Source organism: Heterodontus francisci, chromosome 15 (assembly GCF_036365525.1).
Source record: "Heterodontus francisci isolate sHetFra1 chromosome 15, sHetFra1.hap1, whole genome shotgun sequence".
NCBI classification, from domain to species: domain Eukaryota; kingdom Metazoa; phylum Chordata; class Chondrichthyes; order Heterodontiformes; family Heterodontidae; genus Heterodontus; species Heterodontus francisci.
This window is the reverse complement of record NC_090385.1, coordinates 50,284,781-50,311,199: the sequence shown is the minus strand read 5'-3', so window position 1 is coordinate 50,311,199 and position 26,419 is coordinate 50,284,781. Positions and strand designations below refer to the sequence as shown.

Below are 26,419 nucleotides of genomic sequence, written 5' to 3'. Positions count from 1 at the left end.
CTTGCTGTATTTAGCTCACTAAATAAATTCTAAACTGCATTTTGTATACTTTCCCCTTTATTTTCTTTGACAATATATCTTAATAAAATGTTGTTCATTTTGTTCACCCTTAAGCACTTTACCTCAACATTTTGTGTAGCTTAATTGGAGTCATTCCATTCCCATTATCAGTGAAGGTCAGGCACAGCTCATTTTTAATCTCAGTCACGTCAATCCACATTTGTTTGGCACACACTCCTGGATCACATGCATTATCTGGAATAGTAAAGGGACTTATCATGAAATCAGTTACTTGCTTCTCGCAAACAGAAAGTGGTTGGGCAATAAAATGAAACTATACACAAATTCTCATATACATTTGTTACCCATCTGTCAACTTATCTCAAAAATGGTCATGAGAAAGAAACAGCCATTCCAGCATCATGAACTCCACATCTTCAAGATATTTTGGAGGGAAATGCATTTAAATATTTAATATGTATGTTTATAATTCACATTTAAAGGAGCTTGCACATGATTCACCATTAAAGACTGAGATTCCCTTATGTCCTATTTGAACAGTTCTTCTGCCTGTTATCCTGTAAATTTCACCCTCACTCCCCTGAAGGCTCTGGCTTATGACTTATACAGTTCCATAGATGCCAGTGATTCGTGAATGCCTCATGCATGTGGTCTTTTCTCAGATGGCAAGTGTCAGCAGGCAATTCAATCACAGAGGACTTCACAGCAGAGATCAATCCTATTGTCACAGAATGTATACACACACTTTCCTGCAGGTGCCAGGCTCCTGTTTGTTTTTTCAACTCTCCACCACAGACATGCCAAGACCCAAAGTGATGCTCCTCCTTTAGTCTCGTCTGATATGAGAAAATTTAGCAAAGGCTCAAACCGGGACCTATTGATACTTATGTCCTCATACTACAACAGTCTGTTATTCCAGCTGCTCTATGTTACAACAAAAATACATTCCTTTAATGCACAAAAACCCAGCAAGGAAAGTATTCCAACCGTGGCTAACAAAAGGAATCAGGGATTGTATTACAGCAAAGGAAGAGGCCTATAAAGTTGCCAAAAAATGGGAAGCCTGAGGATTGGGAGCATTTTAGAATTCTGCAAAAGAGAACCAAGAAAAAGATTAATAGAACCATTAAGAAAGGGAAAATAGAATACGAGAGTAAACTAGCGAGAAACATAAAAACGTAAAAGCTTCTATAGGTATGTAAAAAGGAAAAGATTAGAAAAGACAAATATGGGTCCATTACAAGCAGACTCAGGAGAATTTATAGTGGGGAATAAGGAAATGGCAGAGAAACTAAACAAATACTTTGTGACTGTCTTCACGAAGGAAAATATTAAAAACCTCCTAGAAATAATGGAGAATCAAGGGACTAGTCTAAATAAGGAACTACAAGATATTAATATTAGCAAAAAAAAAACTAGAGAAATTAATGGGACTTAAAGCAGATAAATCCCCTGGACCTGATGATCTACACACCAGAGTGTTGAAAGAGGTGGCTGTAGAGATAGTAGATGCATTGGTGGTCATCTTTCAAAATTCGATAGACTCTGGAATAGTTTGTGCAAATTGGAAGGTGGCAAATGTAACCCCACTACTTAAAGAAAGGAGGGAGAGAGAAAACAGGGAACTACATTCCTATAGCCTAACATCAGTTGTAGGGAAAATGCTAAAATCTATAATAAAGGATGTGATAACAGGACATTTAGAAAACTATGGTAGGATTGGGCACAGTCAACATGGATTTATGAAAGAGTAATTATGTTTAACAAACCTGTTGGAGTTTTCTGAGGATGTAACTAGCAGAACAGATAAGGGGGAACCGGTGGATGTGCTATATTTAGATTTTCAGAAAGCTTTTGATAAGGTCCCAACAAGAGGTTAGGAAACAAAATTAGAGCACATGGGACTGGTGGGGGGCGGGGAATATACTGCTTTGAGAACTGGTTAACGGACAGAAAACAGAGAAGAATAATAAATGGGTCATTTTTGGATTGGCAGGCTGTGACTGGTGGGTTACTGCAAGGATCAGTGCTTGGGCCCCAGCTATTCACAATCTATATCAATCATTTGGATGTGGGGATTAAATGTAACGTTTCCAAGTTTACAGATGACACAAAACCAGATGGAAGTGAGTTGTGAGGTGGATGCAAAGACGCTTCAAGGGAATTTGGACAGGCTAAGTGAGTGGACAAAAACTTGGAGATAGAATACAATTTGGAGAAATGTGAGGTTATCCACTTTGGTAGGAAAAACAGAAATACAGAGTATTTCTTAAATGGTGAGAGGCTGGGAAGTGTTGAATTTCAAAGGAACTTGGGTGTCCTTGTTCATGAGTCACTGAAAGCTAACATGCAGGTACAGCAAGCAATTAAGAAGGCAAATGGTATGTTGGCTTTCATTACAAGAGGATTTGAGTATAGGAATAAAGATGTCTTACTGCAATTATATAGAGCCTTAGTGAGACTGCACCTGGAGTATTGTGTGCAGTTTTGGTCTCCTTACCAAAGGAAAGATATGCTTGCCATAGAGGGAGTGCAACAAAGGTTCATCAAACTAATTCCTGGGATGGAGGGATTGTCCTATGAGGAAAGATTAAATAAATTGTGCCTTTATTCTCTGGAGTTCAGAAGAATGAGAGGTGATCTCATTCAAACATACAAAATTTTTACAGGGCGTGACAGGGTTGATGCAGGAAGCATGCTTCCACTGGTTGGGGAGCCCAGAACCAGGGTACACAGTCTCAGAATTAGGGACAAGCCATTTAGGACTGAGATGAGGAGGAATTTCTTCACTCAGAGGGTGGTGAATCTTTGGACTTCTCTGCCCCGGAGGGCTGTGGAGCTCAGTCCCTGAGTATGTTCAAAACTGAGATCGATAGATTTCTACATGTTAAAAACATCAAGGGATATGGGGATAGTGCAGGAAAGTGGCATTGAAGTAGATCAGCCATGATCTAACTGAATGGCGGAGCAGGCTCAAAGGGCTGAATGGCCTACTCCAGCTCCTATTTCATATGTTCTTATGTTAGGGGGCACTAAGAAAACATGCTTCAACTCACATTATAAAGCTTAATTGGCTTCCACTCTTTGCCTTACAATAATTTTGTTACATAACGGTTTCCTAGTAATCTCACAGAGCTAGAGTTACTTTATAGCTAGCTATATAGCCATGATGCTGCTGACTAGAGACTAAAAATAATAGAAAATGCTGTGCACAGCAGTTCTGCTGAAATCCAGAGACAGAAAAGACAAGCCAATGTTGGATAATAAGTTGAAATTACACAACTCTTCTCATCTCAACTCTTGCAAAGACTCCACTCATTTCTCCCAATTTCTGTTTTTGTGAAAACTGCTGTGATGCACTTTTTGTACTAGAGCTTTTGAAGCATTCTCCTTTTGCCTTAGCTGATTCTTTGAGCAAATGTTCTCGCTCATCTTGGTTGACACAGCTCTTGAACAACTCTGCACCGTTTCTTGTGTCTCCACTCTCATTCCCTCTACTACCCAATACGAAAATGATCGGGTTCTGTCTGGCTACATCTTTCACCCCCCTCACTTCTGAATTCACTAGATTACCATCTGCCATTTTTGCTAGCTACAACATGATCCAACCACTATGGAAATGTTTCCTTCCCATCTCTGCTTTTGTTCTCAGAACTGTTCGCTCTGGGATACTCTGACTTCTATCTGCCTTTCTCACACAAATATAAACAGACGCTATGTCTCATTTATGAAACATTTACTTCTTCCCATACCACTGCCAGGGTCCCAAATATTTCTTCCATGTGAGGCATTAATTTCCATGTACTTCATCAAATACAGTGCAAGGTATTTGCTGCAGATAGTATGGTTACATTTACATTGCGGAGACAAAATGCAGGCTGGGTAACCAAGCATCTGTCCATCTGCAAGTGTTATCCTGACCTACTTACATCAGGGTCAATTCAATTCCTTTCCATTACCATTTTGTCTTTAACCACCTATATTTTTCCAACTAAGTTCAATGCAAACTTCATGAACAGTTTGGTAGTTTTCAGCAGCTTCCTGGTCTGAACAGTGACTTCAGCAATTTCACGTCTTAGCCTTATCCCTCACTTTCTTTCCATTTTCTTCCATCTACTTTGAAGCTTACCCTTGCCTTTCCACTGCTTTTGGGGTTCTTTGTTCTTTTAATGTTTTTTCATTGCTTCCCCGAGATGATCTTTGAATACTCTTCACCAGTTTTTCAACTCTTTCCAACTTGTTGAAAAGCCATTAATTCCGTCTCTATATCAAGAGTCAGCACACCTCACAAAATAGCTTTGGAAGAAAACAACCTATCTGCCCATTTTATCTAATTCCTCCAGAATACCAATCCTACTGCATCCTACAAATGCAGCAGCTGTCTCTTAAGTGAGTCCCATGTACTGGGATGAACCACATTTCCTGAAAACCTCTTCCAACTGTTCATAACCCTTTCTGTAAAAATGTATTTCCTAACCTCTGTCTTAAATTTGTCTTTCATTGCCTAAATAGACGCCTTTTTATCCTGCTGTCCTTTTGGGTTTATTTTTTCTATCCCAAAAAGGATCTTAAATATCTCCACAAGATACCTTGAGACACCTTTTTTTTGATAAACAAGATTATAGGATAACTACAGGTGAGGAAAGAAACTTGCCCCATCTTAGTTCAACCATCCAGAATGATCCTGAAGCCTATACCAACACTGCAACATTTAAGTTTGTTTGAACAATTCCTGGGTTCTCACCTCCACCATTCCATTTGTGAGTCCATTTCATATGATCACTGTACGGCGCAAGTTTCCTGATATAATGTACCTGATTACCTTTTACCAGTTAAAACCTGTCACTCTGTTGTTCTACTCTCTCAGTCCAAATTTACCTTATGTTTACAAACTTTCTTACCTCTAAGAAATCTCTCAGATATCTCTTTTCAAAGTTGAAAAGATGTAGTTTCCCCAGTCTTTCCTCATAATTTAGACCTCTACGACTGAGGATCAGGCTTGTGGCCCTTTGCACTATTTCCAATCATATGTATGCCTCTTTTCTATCTCGGCAACTAGATAAGAACATAGCATTCAAGATGCAGTTTGATCATGACTTCCTCTATTTTGTGTTATACTGTTTTGGCCATCTAGTTCAACATTCTATTGGCTTTGTTGATTGCTGATCTGCATTTCTTGGACAAGTGGAGACAGACTACTCAGACTCCTAGTTCTCTGTCCACTTCACCTTTCATGATTTCAACACCGTTCATGGGGTTATGCATGTTGACCATTTTTCCTTATATGTAGTACTTTACATTTCGCTAAATGAAATTTTATCTGCCACATGGGGGCACAGTCTCAGAATAAGGGGACTGAGATGAGGAGAAATTTCTTCACTCAAAGGGTTGTGAATCTTCGGAATTCTTTACCCCAGAGGGTTGTAGATACTCCATCATTCAGTATATTTAAGGCTGAGACAGAAAGACATTTGGTTTCTCAGGGAATCAAGTGATATGGGGAGCGGGCAGGAAAGTGGAATTGAAGCCAAAGATCAGCCATGATTGCACTGAATGGCAGAGCAGGCTTGACGGGCTGCATGGTCGACTCCTGCTCCTACTTCTTATGTTCTTGTTATGCCTCTTTACATGTTTTGTCCACCTTATTCTGTAACTTGAGGTGCTTCTTTCAATTGGACTGTTCCTTCTAGTTTAGTATAATCTCTAAATTTGATCAGGTTGCATTAGGGTTTCTCAATTTAGCTTCACTGATACAAATTAGGAAAATTAATGAGCCAAAGACCAAACTCTGAGGTACCCCACCCAGCACATCTGTTAACCCAACATAACACCTCTATGAAACACCTGTTGTTTTTTTATCCATCAGCCAATATTGTTTGTACTCAAGATATATCCTGAATGCCCTCAGCTTTGCACTTTTTTGTGTGGAACTTTGTGAAACGCCTTCTGGAAGTCGAGGTACAAAATGTTGTAGGATTTACCAAAGTGCACCTTGAATGTCATTTCCTCAAAAACAGAGAGATCTTCCTCTTTGGGATCCATGTTGACTGTTGCTAAATAAGTTATTGTTTAAACATTCCAAGCTCACATCTGAGAATGGAACACATTATAATACATGGGATTGAAGTAGGGCTATTGGGTCTGCAGTTGCCTAAATTGTCACACTTGTTCTTAATTCTTAAAGGCACATTGGCCTATTTCCAAGTTGTTGACACCTCCCGAGTGTCCAATGACTCCCTCATAATGATTGCCAATGTCTCACAGAACTCCATCCTAATCCCCTTCAAAACAAAAGAGCCCCATCTTAGCAAGCTTCATCCTCATAGTTCTTTCCTGAAACTAGAAAATCAGCCTCATTGCTCACCTTTACATGATCTCTGCATGGTTTCTATACATCACAGTAATCAGATATGTATGCAGTACACCAAATGTGACTTAACTATAGCCCTGTATGGTTTCAGCCTGAACACCTGAGTCTCAGCTGAAAGGGCAGTATAATACAGTATCTTATTTGCTTTGTTTATTGCTACCACACTCTGTTTCGGTATGGTGAATTCATTATTCCAGTTTAGTAATAGCTTCTAATTTAATGACTTTGCATTAACACTTCCATTTAAGTTAATTTATGTATACAAGGAACAGGATGCCAAATCAATACTTCTCCCCAAGGTAATCTATTTGCTCTTATGATGACCCTCTTTTTCTTGCCCTTTGGCTATTTACTAATCCCCAACCATGATAGCCTTAGTTTGTAAAGGGATCTCTCATGTATTACTTTCGTAAAAGTCTTTTAGAAGTAAGGTTCCCTACATTATATGGTTGCTTCCTCCTGTTAATTTGAAATGTCACCTTAAAGTCTATGAAGTTGATGAGGCAAAATCTAACCATTCTAAAGCTGTGCTGGCTGTCAGTTATGAAGTTAATTTCATACAGGCATTCCCCGGTTTGTTTTTGCTCATCAATTCCACTGGTTTTTGATTATTGAGGGTAACCTATTGAGACTTTAGTTGCAAGGTATACATCCATTATCTTTTTGCAGATGTGAACAACATTTGCCCGTTTCCAATCTGTTGGAACCTCTGTCAAGTGCATCAAAAATCTCCCTCCCTTGTCCCTCTAAGTACCCAAGGATTCAGTTTAACTGCCTAATTGGCATTTAGCACCTGAAGCCTATCTAAAGTCTCTGTTTCATTAATGTTAAAGTCCCAAAGCACCCACAATGGGAGAAAGATATTGACATTATGTTAACACTGGGGTGCAGCAGAACTAAAGAAAAGAATGACTAGCATTTATATAATGCCTTTCACAGCCTCAGGACATCCCAAAGTGCTTTACAGCCAATGACGTACTTTTTGAAGTGCAGTCACTGTTGTAATGTAGGAAACATGGCAGCCAACTGGCATACATCAGCTCCCATGAAAGCAATGTGATAATGGCCAGAATGTTTTTCTGATGTTACCCCAATATCAACTTATGAGATGGGCCAAGTGGATCAAGTGTCAATAGGAGAACATTTAGGGGACAGTGATCATTGTAACATAATGTTTAAGCTGACTATGGAACAGAACAAAGAAAAATCCAGAGTAAGAATAATTAGCTGGGGGGGAAGTGAACTTCAATGGGGTAAGAACAGATCTGGGACAAATAAATTGGAGCCAAAGGTTGGCAGGAAAAACGATAGCTGAACAATGGGCTACCTTCAAAGAAAAGGTACTTCTGACACAGTCAAGGTATATTCCCTCAAAAGGGAAAGGTAGGGTAAACAAAGCCAGAACTCCATGGATGATGAGAGAAATTGAAATTAAGATAAAGATGTGTTTATGACAGATGTCTGGTAGAAAATGCTACTGAGAACCAGGCTGAATATAGAAGGTTCAGAGGGGAAGTGAAAAAGCAAATAAGAGAAGCAAAGATAGAGTATGACAAGAGATTGGTAGCTAACATAAAAAGGAATCCCAAAGTTTTCTATAGACATATAAATAGTAAAAAGCTGGTAAAAAGCAGTGGGGCCGATTAGGGACCAAAAAGGGGATTTACGCATGGAGGCAGAGGGCATAACTGAGGTATTAAATGAATACTTTACACCTGTCTTTACCAAGGAAGATGATGTAACCCAGGCAATGGAGAAACAGGAGGTAATATATACACGAGAAGGCTTTAAAATTGATAAAGGAAGAGATATTGGATAGGCTACCTATACTTAAAATGGATAAGGCACCAGGACTGGATGAGGTGCATCCAAGGATACTGAGCGAAGTGTGAGTGGAAATTGCGGAGGCACTAACCATAATTTTTCAGTCTTCCTTAGCCTCAGGGATGAAGTCAGAAGTCTAGAGAATTGCAAATGTTACATCCTTGTTCAAAAAAGGGTGTAAAGATAAGCCCAGCAACTACAGGCCAGTCAGTTTAACTTTGGTGGTGGGGAAACTTCTAGAAAGAATAATTTGGGAGAAAATTAATAGTCACTGGGACAAATGTGGGTTAATTAAAGAAAGCCAGCATGGATTTCTTAAGGGAAAATAATGTTTAACGAACTTTCTGGAGTTTTTTGAAGAGGTAACAGAAACGGTTGATGAGGACAATGCAGTTGATGTGGAGTACATGGATTTACAAAAGGCATTTGATACAATGCCACACAACAGACTTGTGAACAAAGTTACATATCTGAATAAACGGGACAGTCGCAACATGTATATGGAATTGGCTGAGTGACAGGAAACAGAGAGTAGTGGTTAATGAATGTTTTTCGGGTTGGAGGAAGGTTTGTAGTGGAGCTCACCAGGGGTCAATATTGAGACCCTTGCGCTTCCCGACATATATATTAATGACCTACATCTAGGTGTACAGGGCACAATTTCGAAGTTTATGGACGATACGAAACTTGGAAGCATTATGAACTGTGAGAAGGATAGTGCAGAACTTCAAAAGGACATTGACAATTTGGTGGAATGGGTGGACAAGTGGCAGATGAGCTTCAATGTGGAGAAAGATAGATTGGAGAAGTTAGGACTGTTTTCCTTGGAGAAAAGAAGGCTGAGAGGAGATTTAACAAAGGCATTCAAAACCATGAGGGGTCTGGACAGAATAGATAGGCAGAAACTGTTCCCACTCGTGAAAGGATCGAGAACGAGATGGCACAGATTTAAAGTTAAAGTTATTGGCAAAAGAAGCAAAAGCGACATGAGAAAAAACTTTTTCACACAGCAAGTGGTTGAGGTCTGGAATGCACTGCCTTAGAGTGTGGTGGGGCTTAGACTGTTACACGAACAGGAGGAATGTACAGGGTTATGGGGAGAAGATGGGGGAATGGCACTAACTGAATTGCTCATTTGGAGAGCTGGTACAGACATGATAGGCTGAATTACCTCCTTCTGCACTGTAACAATTCTGTGATTCAGCTCAGTGTCAAATTTTGCTTATAATGCTCCTATAAAACGTCTTGGGACATCTTATTAGAGCGTTATATCAATACAACTTGTTGTTGTTGTTGATTGAGGGATAAATATTGGCCAGAACACCAGCGATACCTCCCCTGCTCTTCTTTGAAATCGTGCCATGGGATCTTTTACGCCTACCTGAGAGGGCAGACAGGGCCTCCATTTAATGTTTCATCCGAACGACAGCACCTCCAACTGTGCATCACTACCTCAGCACTATACTGAGGTGTCAGCCTAGATTTTTGTGCTCAAGTCTCTGGAGTAGGACTTGAACCCATAACCTTCTGACTCAGAGGCAAGAATGCTACCAACTGAGCCATGGCCGACATTTGTGGTAATGATACTATACGAGTAACCCAGAGATTGAGAGTTCAAGTCTCACTATGGCAGATTAAGTTGAATTCAATAAATGTGGTCATTTGTGGCCAAGCAACAGCAAAGGATTACCATGAAAAATGCTGGCTTGTTGGAAGAAACCAACTGGTTCACTCATGTCCTTCAGAGATGGGAACCTCCTTTCCTACCTGCATTAGTTTACCTGTGATTCGAGTTCCATATAATGGAATTAATGTAATCCCATATGGGATTAATGTAGGATTAGTATAAATGGCTGGTTGATGGTCGGCACAGACTCAGTGGGCCGAAGGGCCTGTTTCAGTGCTGTATCTCTCTCATGACTCTCTCTATAATGTATAACTTTTAATGCCCTCTCAAGTAGCCTGGTGTGGCAGGGATAAATTCAAAAAGTTACAAGAAAATGACTTCTCAGAGCAACACCAGGTGTACAATATATGTGGCCTTGCGACATCACCCAGATCCTGAGCACAATATTTTTGTTATTTTCCCTGCTTAAAACTCCAATTAGTTGTCATTTGCAATGTTAACTACTACGGGTTATTAAACTGAAATAAAAAAAATTCTGGACAACATGTTTCATAACTGCAAGACTTTTATAAAAAACTAAAGCAATAACAAAGAGGTACAGTAATAACCTATAACAACAAAAACTTGCATTTGTAAATGTCTTTAAGATAGAACATCTTAAGACATTTCACAAATGCGGATTCAGACAAAAATAGACACCAAATGAGAGTAAGAGATATTAGCGCTGGAGGCCATAAGCTTGGTCAAACAAGTAGATTTGAAAGAAGCAAATAAAACAGAATTGGAGAGCCCTAGAGGTTTAGGGAGGGAATTCTAGAGAGGGAGAGTTGGGTGCTGTCATCGGACATTGTGTGTTCAGATGATGCCAGTGAGGGGTAGGATATAGATTACAAATAGAAGGAGGCCAAAGATAGATCCATGGGAGACTCCAGAGGTACTGGAGTAGGGCTGGGAAAAAAAACCATTGCAGGAGATTCTCTGTGGCTGTGACTGGATAGGTAAGAGCAGTCGCACTCAGCTGGACAACAGCAGAGAGGCACTGGAGGAGGATGGTGTGGTTAATTGTATCAAAGGCTGCAGATAGGTCAAGAAGGAAGAGGGGGGATACCGCACAAGGTGTCACGGGGACATAACTGTGACTTTGATTAGGTCCATTTCAGTGCCGTGGCAGCTGCAAAACTTGACTGGAGAGGTTCAAATATGAAGTTGTGGTAAAGATGGACACGGATTTGGGAAGCAACAACACGTTCAATGACTTTGGAGAGGAAAGGGATGCTGAAGATGGGGTAGTAAGTATGCAAGGACAGAGGGGTCAAGGGTGGGGTTCTTTGAGAAAGAGGGTATGACAGCAGATTTGAAAGGGCGAGGGACTGTACTTGATGAGAGGTAACTATTTACAATATTAGCTGGAGTGGGAGCCAGGAAGAGAATTTGGCTGGTCAATTGTTTAGTGGGAATAGGGTCAGGAGCAGCAGGTGAGTCTCATGGACAATATGAGCTCAGAAAGGCCATCTATCATGTAAATTGAAAATGCTTAAAATATCCAAAGAGCTACCTTGAAGGCTAGACTAGACTCTAGGCTGACAGCATTAATATTAATAAGGGGCAAAACCAAATGCTACTCCATTACATGCACAGCGCTTTTATATAGTGGGAATGGGAGACCATATAGGTAAGAGTCACTCAGTGTCAGCACATGTCAATGTCAAAAAATATCACTGGGTACTGTCCATCACTTAGCTGATCCAGACAATGGTGCAAGTCTGATCTAATTCCAGTGGATTGCAGAGGATGCTGAACAGAACTCTTTTGCCTCTATACCATTCCATAGACATCACTGCCGGGGTAACCTGGAGCAGCCACTTTGGAAAGAGAAAGGGTTACAACTCTGGATAAGCCCTGGAGCTGCACGAACCCAGAAAACCCTCCAGAACAGCTCTTAGATTGATCTGGAATTACAGCCCTGTTTTTTCCCTGTGACAGTGCTGTGCCATGCGTCAAGAAGTGCCTGGCAAGAGGATCAGCATGCTAACATTAAAATTGAAGTTTAAAAAAAAAATCAAGATTCTCCCGAGTTTAATTCTTCATATAAAAAGATCTGGAAGTATTTTGAAAGAAAAATATTTTCCTTTCTCATTAAAGGTTAATGTTACCTTGTGATAGTTCACACATTATGTTTCAAGTCTCTTTAAACTACAGATATGCAGTAATTGGATGACTACATTCTCTAACCTGGCAAAATACCCTCCAACTGATTATTTGGCTTTTTTTTTAAGAAACAAGTAGCTGACAAGGATCACAGTAAACTGATAGTAACAGCAAATACAGGCCTGCTAAAACAGCAACAGGTATAAGGAGTTGTAACTTAAGAAAAATCTGAAATTGTTGCCCAGTTAAGCCTAATTACAGATAGCCAGGTATCAAATTGGATTGCAAATTATAGTTTTTAAAAAAATTGAGAATAATTTTTTTGGGCACCTCACAAGAAGCTTGAGCCATCCAAAGAACCCTGCGTCTAGTAACAGTCAGTCTGACACCTATTCTGTCCTTTGTAAGTGCAACAAAGTCGACATTGATGAGATTGGCTGCCAGATGCAGACTTGAACTGTTGAACATGGATATAATTAGAAATATTGGGCTAGCGGTCAGTCAGCTCACATAATCCAATTGCTCAGAAGAGTCATTAAATGAACTTTGATGCAGCCAAAGTGATTATTCCATTCAACATGAATTGCAGGAGAAATTGTGAGAAAATATTGAAATCCAGTCCAAGGATAACTCGATTAATTCCAAAGATGAAATGATCTCTACCTGCTTGTAATGGAGTTACTTAGGTAATGACTTGAGGCTTTTAGTTAACTTGTAATCCATTATGTCTGCTGTTTCAGCAGCTCTGCATTTGCTATTATTTAACAAGTTAGCTCATTAGCTTCATCACCTCCAAAGAAACTACATAGAAAAGCAGTTTTACCTTTCGTCCTTTTACTTTCCCTTCTCAAATAATTCTATATGACCCCAAATAAGTTTGTAAATACCAGCAACTTTATTTCTAATAAAGTTGTCAAAGGAAGCATTGTACTCACTGATATGCAGATAAATACTCTTTCCTGTTCAGTGTTGAATTACAGTAATATTGTGATTACATCACAGATCATGTGAAATTCACAACTAGGGGGAAAATACACAGCAGACCTGATTTATTTTTATGGTTAAAAGTAGCACTTCTGAATGGAGAATGGGGCTGAAATGATTTCAGCTCAGCACAAAAAAGACTACCGCTTCAGTATTTCTTTTGGGCCTCCTTATCTCGAGAGACAATGGATACGCGCCTGGAGGTGGTCAGTGTTTACAGCTCATGATTCCCATCCCAACCCCAAAATCTTATTTTCTTGTAATTGCATTCAACCACCTGTTATTATTCCTCATGAAAAACTGGAGTGTCCACAGTCAAACAGGCTTAGTCAGTTTCAAGAAGAGTAGTATTTGTTAAACAGTCGGGGAGGTCGACTGTACTTCCCCCTCCCTGTGAATCTTTGTTATTCATGTATCTACCTGCCTCGATTCATAGTCTGCCTGTTGTGGAATCTTGAGAGAGCTGAGATTCAGCACTTGGTTCCTTGTTCCGAACAACAGGAGACAAGGAAATGCTAGGGCCTACATTGGAGTATTATCAGGTTAAGTTTCACAACGCAATAAGCTGGCATGATGCAAATAAAACCTTACAACTGACAACCCATACACAAATATATTTACCTATTGATAATTGCTACATGGCCCGTTGTTCCTGTGCTGTGTCATACTGTATTCAACATTAGTATACACTTAAGTGTTACACAGTTTGTGGTCAACGTGCACTAAAGTGTTAGAAGATGTAGGTCAGTGGATTCAGATGTGCTCTTCCTATTCCTACTTTGAGATGTTAAGGGGTTAGCTATTTATTTTTTATTTATTTGTTTAGAGATACAGCACTGAAATAGGCCCTTCGGCCCACCGAGTCTGTGCCGACCAACAACCACCCATTTATACTAACCCTACAGTAATCCCATATTCCCTACCACCTACCTCCACTAGGGGCAATTTACAACAGCCAATTTACCTATCACCTGCAAGTCTTTGGCTGTGGGAGGAAACCGGAGCACCCGGCGAAAACCCACGTGGTCACAGGGAGAACTTGCAGACTCCGCACAGGCAGTACCCAGAATCGAACCCAGTTCCCTGGAGCTGTGAGGCTGCGGTGCTAATCACTGCGCCACTGTGCCGCCCATAATGTGTTCACTCTCTCTCTCTCTATATATATATATATATATATATATATATAGAAGTGTTAAAAAGTGTTAAAAAGTTTGAACTGCAGTTAGATCATTTACAGTTGGTTGAGATCAGACTATTGCCAGAGAGTTAATTGTGCATTAGCTTCTGGGCAATAAAAGATTATAAATTATCTGTAAACTGCTAGAATGTTTCCTTTCAAAGTTGCTTTTACACTGTTTATTTTTAAATTTGTATGCTGGGAGGCTTGCATTTGGGAGCCAGCTGTCAGCACTTACGTTGTTACATCTGTTTTCTGTAGTCTAGCAGCATATCTACATTTTGTAAGTTTAAAACCTTTTTAAAAAGCTGTCAATTCTATTACCAGAATCATCTTCCTCCCTGCCGGGCACTGAAATAACGTTAACTATGAGGAGCATCCCACAGTGGCTCAATTGCAAACAACAAAGGGCTTGAATAACTCTAACAGGGCTGAGATCCATTCCACAACCAATAATCTCCGAGATTCAAACAAATTGGTGCGTGCAGATTTCCAACCCTGCCGGCAGCTTTAGAGCTCTTTTCAAATGAGTAACTATTCCAATGCTCTCCTGGTTTCTCAAACAACTATTCCAATGCTCTCCTGGCTGGCCTCCCACCTTAAACGTGAACTCATGCACAACTCTACTGCCTGTATCCTAACCCACATCAAATCCCATTCGCCCATCATCCCTGTGCTCGCTGACCTACCTTGGCTCTTGGCAAGGCAAAGCGTCAATTTTAAAATTCTCATCCTGGTTTTCAAATTCCTCCATGGCCTCGTCTCTCCCCATCTCTGTAACCTCCTCCAGCCCTACAATCCTTAGAAATCTCTGCAACCCTCCAATTGTGGCCTCTTGCTCATCCTGATTTTCTTTGTTTCACCACTGGCGACAGTGCCTTCAACTACCTAGGCCCTAAGCTCCAGAATTCCCTCCCTAAACCCCTCTGTCTTGCTACATCTTTCTCCTCCTCCAAGATGTTTATTAAAACCTACCACTTTTAGTCACCTGTCCTAATATCTCCTTATGTAGCTCAGTGTCAAGTTTTGCTTGATAAAGGTCCTGTGAAGCTCCTTGGAATGTTTTACTATCTTTAGAGCACTATAGAAATCAAAGTTATTGCTGTTGTTGTCATATCGCCTCGGCCCGTTTCTTTTTAATTGAGCTGTTCTAGCACAATTGGGAGCATTCAACAGTCACAACTTGGATTATTGTGGGGACTTTAACAGTGTCACAAGATACTTTACAAAGTGGAGAGAAAAATGATGGGAACAGATGCCAATTTATGGAGGAAGATTAGGATCAGTGACCGAAAGCTTGGGGAAAAAGAAGAGTTTTGAGAAGGATTTTAACAAGAAGTTGTACTCATGTGGTGCATTTAATGTAGAAAAATATTCCAGAGACAAAAATGGATGCTGAGCCAAAGAAAGAGATATTAGGAGTGGCTGCCAAAAGTGGTCAAAGAGATGGGTTTTAAGGAGTGTCTCAGAGGAAGAAAGAGTGGCAGACAGGTTAGGCAGGAAATTCCAGAGCAGAGGGCCAAGATGGCTGAAGGCACAGCTGCCAATAATGGTCGAAATGCACAAAAGGCCTGAGACAGAGCAATGGAAAGTACTGGGGGTGAGTAGTTGTAGATCTGGAGGAGGTTACAGATAAAGTTAAGGGCAAGGCTATGGAAGAATTTAAAAACAACAATGAAAATTGTTAGAGACAATAGTAGAGGAGGAAAGGGAGAGGGGTTCATGGACACAGTTGGTAATGGAGAAAAGAATTCAGGAAGGGGTTTATATTTGCTCTCCACATTGATCCCAGATTAGTGAGCAGTTTTGGTAGAGTGAGGCCTAATAGCATTTGATGTGGTCCAGCCAGATTGGTGATGGATGGTTAAATCAGTTGTCAGATAAGCTCAAGTTTACATCCTTGGACTTGAGAACAAAGATAGGGGCCTTACCAGGAGGAGTGACTGGGAAGCAAGAGGAACATAGGACTTAGAAGCAAGAGTAGGCCATTCGGCCCTTCAAGCCTGCTCCGCCATTCGATAAGATCATGGCTGATCTGGCTATGGTCTCAACTCCACTTTCCTGTCTGCCCCCCATAATCCTTGACTCCCTTGGTCTATCAAAAATCTATCTAACTCAGCCCTGAATAAATGTAAATGTTTTGCTGGGGGCATAAGAGAATTCAATTCAGTATTCAATTCAGACTGTTCTGACCTTGGATTTTAAATCTGTCCTTATTTTCTTGGCTCCACAGGTTGTTGGTGGATAAGGTGGTACCAGGTGATCTCTGGAAGGTGGGTGCAGTTAACGCTGCTCCAAGTTGAGGAGATTACCTCAGAGGGAAAGTTCCTGCTGAGAATAAACCCAGTGACTCCTTTAACTTGTTCATTATGTTCCAACTTTGAGAGGAGACAATTGGAGGCTTCAGGCCTTGCACTGAAACCTCACTTTCCCTAACCTAACAGGTGTTTGCTTCAGTGCTGAAACTGCCAGCTGGGCTTTCAAATTTGCTTGCAGCTTATTTGCATCACTGGGTATGTAGGGTGTGGACCAGTATAGCACATAGCAAATTAAAAAGGAATGATAACTTTTGCCTAGTACCATATAGCTCCTGTGCCTCATTGTCAGCTCCTGTACATGTACAGTGGATAGGAGATTGACCTGAATTAATGAATTATCAACCTGAAACATTGACTCTATTTCTCTCTGCAAACATGTCAGCTGACTGAGTATTTCTAACATTTTCTGTTTATATTTCAAATTTCCAGCATATGCAGTACTTTGCTATGGATTCACTCCTATCTGGTACTGATTCGCTCCAGTCTGGTATTTTAAAGTTGGTGACTGTCTCGTTTTCCCCTATACTTGTACAGTAGACAATAATAAGTCAGTATGAGGAACTAGGCACCAAATTAAGCAGCACCTCAAAGGTAATAATCTCTGGTTTATTACCTAAGCCACGTGCAAATTGGCATAGGGCAAATAAGATTAGAGAAATTAATGCATGGCTCAAAGACTGTTGTGGTAGAAGTGGGTTCCGGTTCATGGGGCACTGGCACCAGTACTGGGGAAAGTGGTGGCTGTAACGTTGGGACGGTCTACACCTAAACCGTGCTGGGGCCGGTGTTCCAGTGAGCCGCATAACTAGGGAAGTAGAGAGGGTCTTAAACTGAATAGTGGGAGCAAGGGATCAAATTTGGGAAGATATGGTAAATCAAGGAATAGAGACGAGGCAAGAGAGAAAGGTATTAATATGGGAAATGATAAACAGACTGTGACAGGAAAGGACTGAGCATACAAATCTAAGAGTAAATCAACAAATAAGGCTAGAGGTTACAAAAATAAAGAACAAAACTAAAGGCTCTGTACCTGAATGCACGTAACATTCGAAACCAGTTGAACTGAGAGTGCAAATAGTGGCGCAGTGGTTAGCACCGCAGCCTCACAGCTCCAGGGACCCGGGTTCGATTCAGGGTACTGCCTGTGCGGAGTTTGCAAGTTCTCCCTGTGTCTGCAAGTTCTCCCTGTGTCTGCGTGGGTTTCCTCCGGGTGCTCCGGTTTCCTCCCACATGCCAAAGACTTGCAGGTTGATAGGTTAATTGGCCATTATAAATTGCCCCTAGTATAGGTAGGTGGGAGGGAAATATATAGGGACAGGTGGGATGTGATAGGAATATGGGATTAGTGTAGGATTAGTATAAATGGGTGGTTGATGGTCGGCACAGACTCGGTGGGCCGAAGGGCCTGTTTCAGTGCTGTATCTCTAAAACTAAAAAAAACTAAAACTAAATAAATAAGAACGATCTGATAGCCATTACAGAGACATGGCTGCAGGACGACATAGATTGGGACTGGAATATTGAAGGGTACATGGCATTTAGGAAGGACAGGAAGCTAGGAAAGGGTGGAGGGGTAGCTCTGTTAATTAATGATGGTATTAGCGCAATAGAGAGGGATGATCTAAGTTCAGGAGATCAGGATGTAGAAGCAGTTTGGGTAGAGATGAGGAATCATAGAGGCAAGGAGTTATTTGTGGGAGTGGTGTACAGGCCACCTAACATTAACCACACCGTAGGATGGGGTATAAAGGAAGAAATAATGGCAGCTTGTCAGAAAGGTACAGCGATAATTATGGGGGATTTTAATCTACATATAGACTGGAAAAATCAGATGGGCAGAGGTAGCCTAGATAAGGAGTACATAGAATGTTTTCAGGATACTTTCTTGGAACAATACGTTCTGGAGCCAACCAGAGAGCAGGCTATACTAGACCTAACATTGTGCAACGAGATAGGATTAATTAATGACCTCACAATTAAGGCGCCCCGAGGTAGCGGTGATCATAATATGATTGAATTTTACATTCAGTTTGAGGGACAGAAGAGTGGGTCCAAGACTAGCATTTTAAACTTAAATAAGGGCAATTATGAGGGCATGAAAGCAGAGCTAGCTAATGTGAACTGACAAATCAGGTTAAGGGATAGGTCAATAGAGATGCAGTGGCAGACATTTCAGGGGATATTTCAGAAAACAAATAGATACATTTCAACGAGAAAAAAAAATTCCAAGGGTGGGACCCGCCATGCGTGGTTAAATAAAACAGTTATAGATAGTATCAAACTTAAAGAAAAAGCATATAACTGTGCAAAATTGGGTGGCAGGTCAGATTGGACAGAATATAAAAAACAGCAAAGAATGACTAAAAGATTGATAAGGAAGGTAAAATTAGAGTACGAGAAAAAGCTAGCTAAAAATATAAAGACAGATAGTAAGAGTTTCTATAGATATTTTAAAAAGAGTTAAAAGTGAGCATTGGTCATATGGAAAGTGAGTCTGGGGAATTCATAATGGATAATAAGGAGAGGGCAGATGAACTGAACAGATATTTTGCATTGGTCTTCACTATTGAGGATACAAGTAACATCCCAGTATTAGTTGTAAGTCAGGAAATGGAAGGGAGGGAGGAACTCAAGAAAATTACAATCACCAGGGAAGTGGTACTGAATAAATTGTTGGAGCTGCAGGCTGACAAGTCCCCGGGTCCTGTTGGACGTCAACTTAGGGCGTTAAAAGAAGTGGCTCGTGAGATAGTTGATGCATTAGTTTTAATATTCCAAAATTCCCTAGATTCGGGGAAGGTTGCGTTAGATTGGAAAATAGCGAATATAACTCCTTTATTCAAAAAGGGAGACAACATCAGGAGAAACTACAGGCCAGTTAGCTTAACATCTGTCTTAGGGAAAATGTTAGAAGCTTTTATTAAAGATGTTATAGCAGGGCATTGAGAAAAATTCAAGGTGATTGGGCAGAGTCAACATGGTTTTGTGAAAGGGAAATCGTATTTAACCAATTTATTGCAGTTCTTTGAGGGAGTTACATGTGCTGTGGATAAAGGGGAACCGATGGATGTATTGTATTTAGATTTCCAGAAGGCATTTGATAAGGCCACATCAAAGGTTATTGCACAAAATAAAAGCTCATGCTGTAGAGGGCAACATATTGCCATGGATAGAAGTTTGGCTAGCTAACAGGAAACAGAGAGTAGGCATAAATGGGTAATTTTCTGGTTGGCAAGATGTACCAAGTGGTGTGCCACAGGGATCAGTGCTGGGCCTCAACATTTTACAATTTATATAAATGACTTAGATGAAGGGACCGAAGATGTGGTTGCTAAATTTGCTGATGACAGAAAGATAGGTAGGAAAGTAACTTGTAAAGAGGACATAAGGAGGCTACAAAGGGATATAGATAGGATAAGTGAGTGGGCAAAGACCTGGCAAATGGAGTATAATGTGGGAAAGTGGGAAATTGTCCACTTTGGCAGGAAGAATAAAAAAGCATATAATCTAAATGGTGAGGGATTCCAGCGCTCTGAGATGCAGAGGGATCTGGGTATCCTAAAGCGTGAATCGCAGAAGATTAGTATGCAGGTACAGCACATAATTAGGAAAGCTAATAGAATATTATAATTTATCACGAGAGGAATTGAATACAAAAGTAGGGAGGTTATGCTTCAGCTGTACAGGGCATTGGTGAGACCACATCTGGAGTACTATGTACAGTACTGGTCTCCTTATTTAAGGAAGGATGTAAATGCGTTGGATGCAGTACAGAGAAGGTTTACTGGACTAATACCTAGAATGGGCAGGCTACCTTACAAGGAAAGATGGGACAGTCTAGGATTATATCTGCTGGAATTTAGAAAAGTAAGAGGCGACTTGATTGAAACATACAAGAGGGGTCTTGACAAGGTGGATGTGGAAAGCATGTTTCCCTTTGTGGAAGAATCTAGAACTAGGGGTCACTGTTTAAAAATAAGGGTTTCCCCATTTAAGACAGATAAGCAGAATTTTTTTCTCTGAGGATCGTGAGTCTTTGGAATTCTCGTCCTCAAAAAGTGGTGGAAGCAGAGTCTTTGAATATTTTTAAGGCAGTGGTAGATAGATTCTTGATAAGCAAGGGGGTGAAAGGTTATCAGGGGTAGGTGGAAATGTGGAGTAATCAGTTCAGCCATGAACTTATTGAATGGCGGAGCAGGCTCGAAGAGCCGAGTGGCTTACTCTTGCTCCCAATTTATATGTTCGTATGATAAGGACCACACTGCTACTGCAGCAGTTTGCGTGCAGCAAACGGTTGAATGTATAGTCAGACAGAAATTATCACCGTATGGGAAACTTCAGTCAAAGATGCTAATACAATCATCCAAGCACAAAGCTCTTGTTCGCGAGCTAATGGACATTGTAGAGGAGAAAGAGAGGGATAAAACTGGTATCTGTAGGCCAGTAGGTAGTGCAGATATGCAGAAACCATAACCCAGGACAAAATTTCACTTGAAAGATCATAGGTTAATAAATGTGTTAAAGAAAAATTGTGTTTGACAAACTAGATTGAGTTCTTTGATGAAGAGAAGGTTGATGAAGGTAGTGCAGTTGTGTACACTGATTTCAAAAGGCGTTTGATAAAGTACCACATAATAGACTTGTTAGCAAAATCGAAGCCCATGGGACTAAAAGACAATGGCAATGTGGCTAAGAAACAAAAGGCATAGAGAAGTGGTGAACGGTTGTTTGTCAGATTGGAGTGAAGTATACAGTGGTGTACCTCAAGGGTCAGTATTAGGGCCAGAGCTCTTTTCATGTATATTAATGACCTGGACTTTGATATGGAGGATAAATTTCAACGTTTACAGATGCCTCAAAATGTTGAAGTGCAGTAAACAATGAGGAGTATAGTAGCAAACTTCAGGAATACAAACAGACTGGTGAAATGGGCAGACACATAACAGATGAAATTTAATGCAGAAAAGTGTGAAGTAATGAATTTTGAAAGGAAGAATGAGGACACATAATATAAACTAAATGGTACAATTTTAAAGAGGTTGCAGGAACAGGGTTCACAAATGCAAATCTTTGAAGCAAAACAGGTTGAGAAGGCGGTCAAAATAAGCATATGAGATCCTGGGCTTTATAAATAGATGCTTAGAGTACAAAAGCAAAGAGCTTATACTGAACCTTTAAAAATCACTGGTTAAGCCTCAGCTGGAATATTATAACTCTATGTCAAATGCTGAGCACCACATTATAGCAAGGATATCAAGGCCTTGGACAGATTTACTACAATGTACCAGGGATGAGGAATTCAGGTAGGAGAGACTTACGAAGCTGGGACTGTTCTCCTTACAGCAGAGATAGTTAAGAGGAGATTTAATGGAGGTGTTCAAAATCATGAGGGGTTTGCAGAAAAGATTCCACTGCCAGGACGGTCGATCACCAGAGGACAAGATTTAAGATCAAGAGCAAAAGAAGTAGGGTGGAGATAACATTTAAAAAAAACAGCGATCTGGGAAGCACTGTCTGAAAGGGTGGTGGAAGCAGATTCAGCAGTTGCTTTCAAAAAGGAATTGGATATATAATTGATAAGGAAAAATCTGCATCACGATGGTGAAAGAGCAGGGGAGTAGCACTAATTGGATAGTTCTTTCAAAGAGCTGCCAAATGGCCTCCTTTTGTTCTGTAAGATTTTGTTCTATGATATGTGGAGAAAGGTAGTGATGGTTGTTCGATTTGCAGAGTCAAAAGGAATAGTGTTGAGTGAGGTGAGCAGGTCAAGAAATAAATTGGTGAGGCTAACCCCTAAGGTTCTGGTCAGAAGGTCGATGAGAGGGGAGGTTGGGCAATTGAGGTTGCTTGTAGGGAGGTAGGGACAGGAGAATGCCAAGAGAGATGCAAAGGTAGCTCTGGGCTCATCCAAGGAAGATTCAAGCCTGGAACAGTGGAAGGACAGTAGGAATAAGAAAAAAGAACATAAAAATAAAATGTTAAAAAAAAGGAAGTCAGTGATATGTTGGGGGAGGGTTTGGAGGTACACAGTACCAAGAGGAAAATAAAAGCTAGCATGACTGGGCGACAGGAAGGGAAGGAGACAGTACATAAGGGCCTAACGGCAGCTAACATAAGAAAGAATACAGAACAGATTCAGGTCCTGTGTGGCAGCCGAAATGCACATGAATGAACAGAGGGAATGTGTGGTACACAGGCATAGCAGAGATTAGAAGAAACATATCCTGATAAACAGAGAATAGTGAGGTTGTGAAATTCACATCCAGGGTTCCCCATATACAAGGTGTCTTATACCAAATGATCAAAAAATTATTATATTTGGTATATTTCACACATTATTACAATTATCAGATTAAGCAATCGCCAGCCCACAGCTGCAAAATTTCACTGGAACAATAATCTCACCAAACACTAAAGGACTCCACAAAGCAAAGCTGACAAATTTGCCAGAAGGTGTCCTTTTTATATATAAGGTGAGTCCCTCTTTACACATTCAATGTGTATAAGCAGCTCAGCCAGTGTTTAACCCACTCTCACTCTCAGCACTTTCCCATTCAGTGTATAGCTGCCCCTAGTAAGAGGAGGTGGAGGTTGTTTGGGAAAGTACAGTTAGTTCAAGTCAAGGGCTGAGGCAGTTGGGGTTCTGGGGTAAAGGGAGGGATTGATGCATAAAGAGCAAGAGTCAAGTCAGAATAGGTGGGAAGGGATATAACGCAGGACAATATTGCAGAGATATTATGGGATGAAGCAATGAAGACAATTTTACATGTAATAGGGGAACTGGAAGATCAGTGAGGACAACAATTAGGTCCTATGGGACCTAATATTTTTGGGCTTTTTGTTAAAAGGAGACAGGAAGGCCAGCACTAAAGACATTTATTTTCTAAAGTCCATCGATGATAAAGGTAAGCCTCATAATAGATTGGTTAATGAAGAGGGGTGGGAAGAGATTCGTGCAAAACACAAACACCAGCGTGAATCTGTTGCACCGGTTTCTGTGCCATAAATACTTTTAATAATTGAACACAGAGTAGACGAACAGGATGGGAAACTAATTCAAAGGTCACTCTGTTAGTAATAAATTGATGACTTAAACTAAAACTTTTGACGAAATTTCTTAGACTAGAGCGCACTTTGAACCGTAATTTTCCCCTTTGTTACCTCCTCAGTTCCGCTTTCCCAATTTGAATGCTGCCCGCAGACATCGCCCCATCACGTCACAACTGGCCCCAAGGTGGCCAATCACAACGCCCCGCGTGCTCCCGAGACATCTCCCAACCCGGAAGCTCAAGCTCACTCCCATTGTCACGAGGTGTTTGTTGTGATTCCGTTGCGTCCTGCGATTGGCTAAGAACTACAAATGGAGCAAAGAACGCTGCTGGCTGCAGTCAGGGGCTTGGAGGGACATCAAACACTCTCACTGCTCATCACTTTTCAATTCCCCACCAAAAAAAATCAGTGAATTCTCCCAGTTCGTTTATCATTCATCAACCTAAACAGTTCCTCATTCTCCCCGCCCTTCGCCAATTATCCTCAGCCAAACAACTTCAACCCTCATTGGTTGTTGCTTCTGTTAACTCAGCCTCGCGTCACCTCACAGGCGTTAACGACATTTCAAGTTCAAATTCAATTGGCTCGCGCCAATGCTAATCAACCGCTTGACCCAATGAAATGTTTCCAGGCCGCAGTCAGCTCATTGATCGCCGGAACCAAAGGTCAGACAGAGGCCCATTTGATGAACCCACCCCAAAATGGCGGAGCCACGGCTCGATTGGCCCAGTCATCCATCAGTCATCCGGCTGACCACACCCCCGCCACCCCGCGCAAGTTTGGTTGTCGCTGCAGTTGCGACTTTAGACATAATTAACTACAAAATATACGGGCGGCTGAAGCCCGGTTGCGATTAGCAGAGAAATCGGGCATTGGCACATGCTCCTGAAAGATTAGAATAATACGCGCCTGCCTTACCTATGAGCTCGGCAATTGCGCTGAAAGGCCAGGTATGACTGGTCGAGTTCGTGTGCAAGTAGGTGGGGCTCATCTGAAGAGCAAAATAAAATATCGTCAGCGTGATTTGGCAGATGTGTAACTCAGCTGTGTCTAATTCCGGGCGGTTGTTTTCTTATTTATAAGCTTACCGCACTGAGGCGAATCCCATGCTCACTCAGCCTCGCCATGTTTGATCAAGAGTTCTTCGTTTCCCAGGTGAGGGCGCAGCGTTGTCAACGGCGGTGGAATGCCGTACAGCATGGCGTCTCCCATCAATGTGCGCACTGACGTACAGAACTGTGTTTCCTGAGCAAGGATGCCGTACAACATGGCGAACTCCGTATGGTGCCGTTTCGTCAACGAATTACAAAAATAATTGGGAGAATAAAATAATATTCAGTTCCCTGTTTACCTTAAAATTTTAAATGTCTTTTAAGTGTTTTGGAAGTAGCAAATTTGTTTTTTTCCATTCATGGGCTTGGGCGTCGCTAGGCATTTATTATCCATCCTTAGAAGTACTTGTTGCTGAAGAGGACGGTTTAACAAAAAAAGTTGGTTTGTTTACACTCCCAAATCAATTGCCATAATACAAATCATATTGAAATGGATTAGGCCAGTGGTCAGCTGTGCTCTTGCCTCTAAATCAGAAGGTTGTAGGTTTAAGGTTCAGTTTAGGACTTCAGAAAAATCTAGGCTAACGCGCCAGTATTTCACTTTGTGCTGAGAAATTAAACTCAGGCCCATTTGCCCTCTCAGAAGGACGCAAAAGATCCCTTGGCATTATTTCAAAAAAACAGAGGAGTTATCCCAAGTCCTAGGCAATATATAACACTAAATCAGCATCACAAAAATAAATTATCTGCAAATTGGCAGTTGCATTTCTTACAACAATGACTACACTTCAAAAGTGCTTCATTGGCTGCAAAGCACTTTGGGACATCCTGTGATAGTGAAGGGTGCTTTAAATGCCAGTCCTTTTTGGGGTCTTGTGGCCCTACAGGGGTCTAGCACAGAAGGAGGGCCATTGAACCCATTACATCTTTGTCAGCTCTACTAGAATAAGCCAAAACTGATTGCATAATACTTACCAATGAGGAAGGCCATTCAGCCCATCTTAACTCATTCACTCCCACATTTATGTTTTCATCTCTATTACTCTACTTGGAAAGCCATTCCCAGTGTACAGTCACACTGTCAAAATGTCAGTATTTGTAGAGTCATAGAGAGATACAGCACTGAAACAGGCCCTGCAGCCCACCAAGTCTGTGCCGATCATCAACCACCCATTTATACTAAACCTACCTACCTAGGCTCAACTATCACCAGTAACCTGTCTCTAGATGCAGAAATCAACAAGCGCATGGGAAAGGCTTCCACTGCTATGTCCAGACTGGCCAATCAGTGTGGGAAAATGGCGCACTGACACGGAACACAAAAGTCCGAGCGTATCAAGCCTGTGTCCTCAGTACCTTGCTCTATGGCAGCGAGGCCTGGACAACGTATGTCAGCCAAGAGCGACGTCTCAATTCATTCCATCTTCGCTGCCTCCGGAGAATACTTGGCATCAAGTGGCAGGACTGTATCTCCAACACAGAAGTCCTCGAGGCGGCCAACATCCCCAGCTTATACACACTACTGAGTCAGCGGCGCTTGAGATGGCTTGGCCATGTGAGCCGCATGGAAGATGGAGGATCCCCAAAGACACATTGTACAGCGAGCTCGTCACTGGTATCAGACCCACCGGCCGTCCATGTCTCTGCTTTAAAGACGTCTGCAAACGCGACATGAAATCCTGTGACATTGATCACAAGTCGTGGGAGTCAGTTGCCAGCGTTCGCCAGAGCTGGCGGGCAGCCATCAAGGCGGAGCTAAAGTGTGGCGAGTCGAAGAGACTTAGTAGTTGGCAGGAAAAAAGACAGAGACAGGGAGAGCCAACTGTGTAACAGCCCCGACAAACAAAT

At 41.3% G+C, this 26,419-nt stretch overlaps 1 protein-coding gene across 1 annotated transcript in view; it reads right to left on the bottom strand.

The window, feature by feature from the left end:
- The window catches only part of morc3b (MORC family CW-type zinc finger 3b), a 34,144-nt gene extending 9,085 nt beyond the window's left edge, over nucleotides 1-25,059 (bottom strand). The window contains exons 1-3 of the mRNA XM_068047518.1: nucleotides 24,608-25,059; nucleotides 24,438-24,510; nucleotides 123-255 (exon numbers count right to left, since the gene is read on the bottom strand). Of these exons, the coding sequence (XP_067903619.1) occupies nucleotides 123-255; nucleotides 24,438-24,510; nucleotides 24,608-24,646 (245 nt within the window). The 5' untranslated portion in view covers nucleotides 24,647-25,059. The remainder of the gene's footprint in view (nucleotides 1-122; nucleotides 256-24,437; nucleotides 24,511-24,607) is intronic.
- Between the last annotated feature and the right edge of the window lie 1,360 nt (nucleotides 25,060-26,419).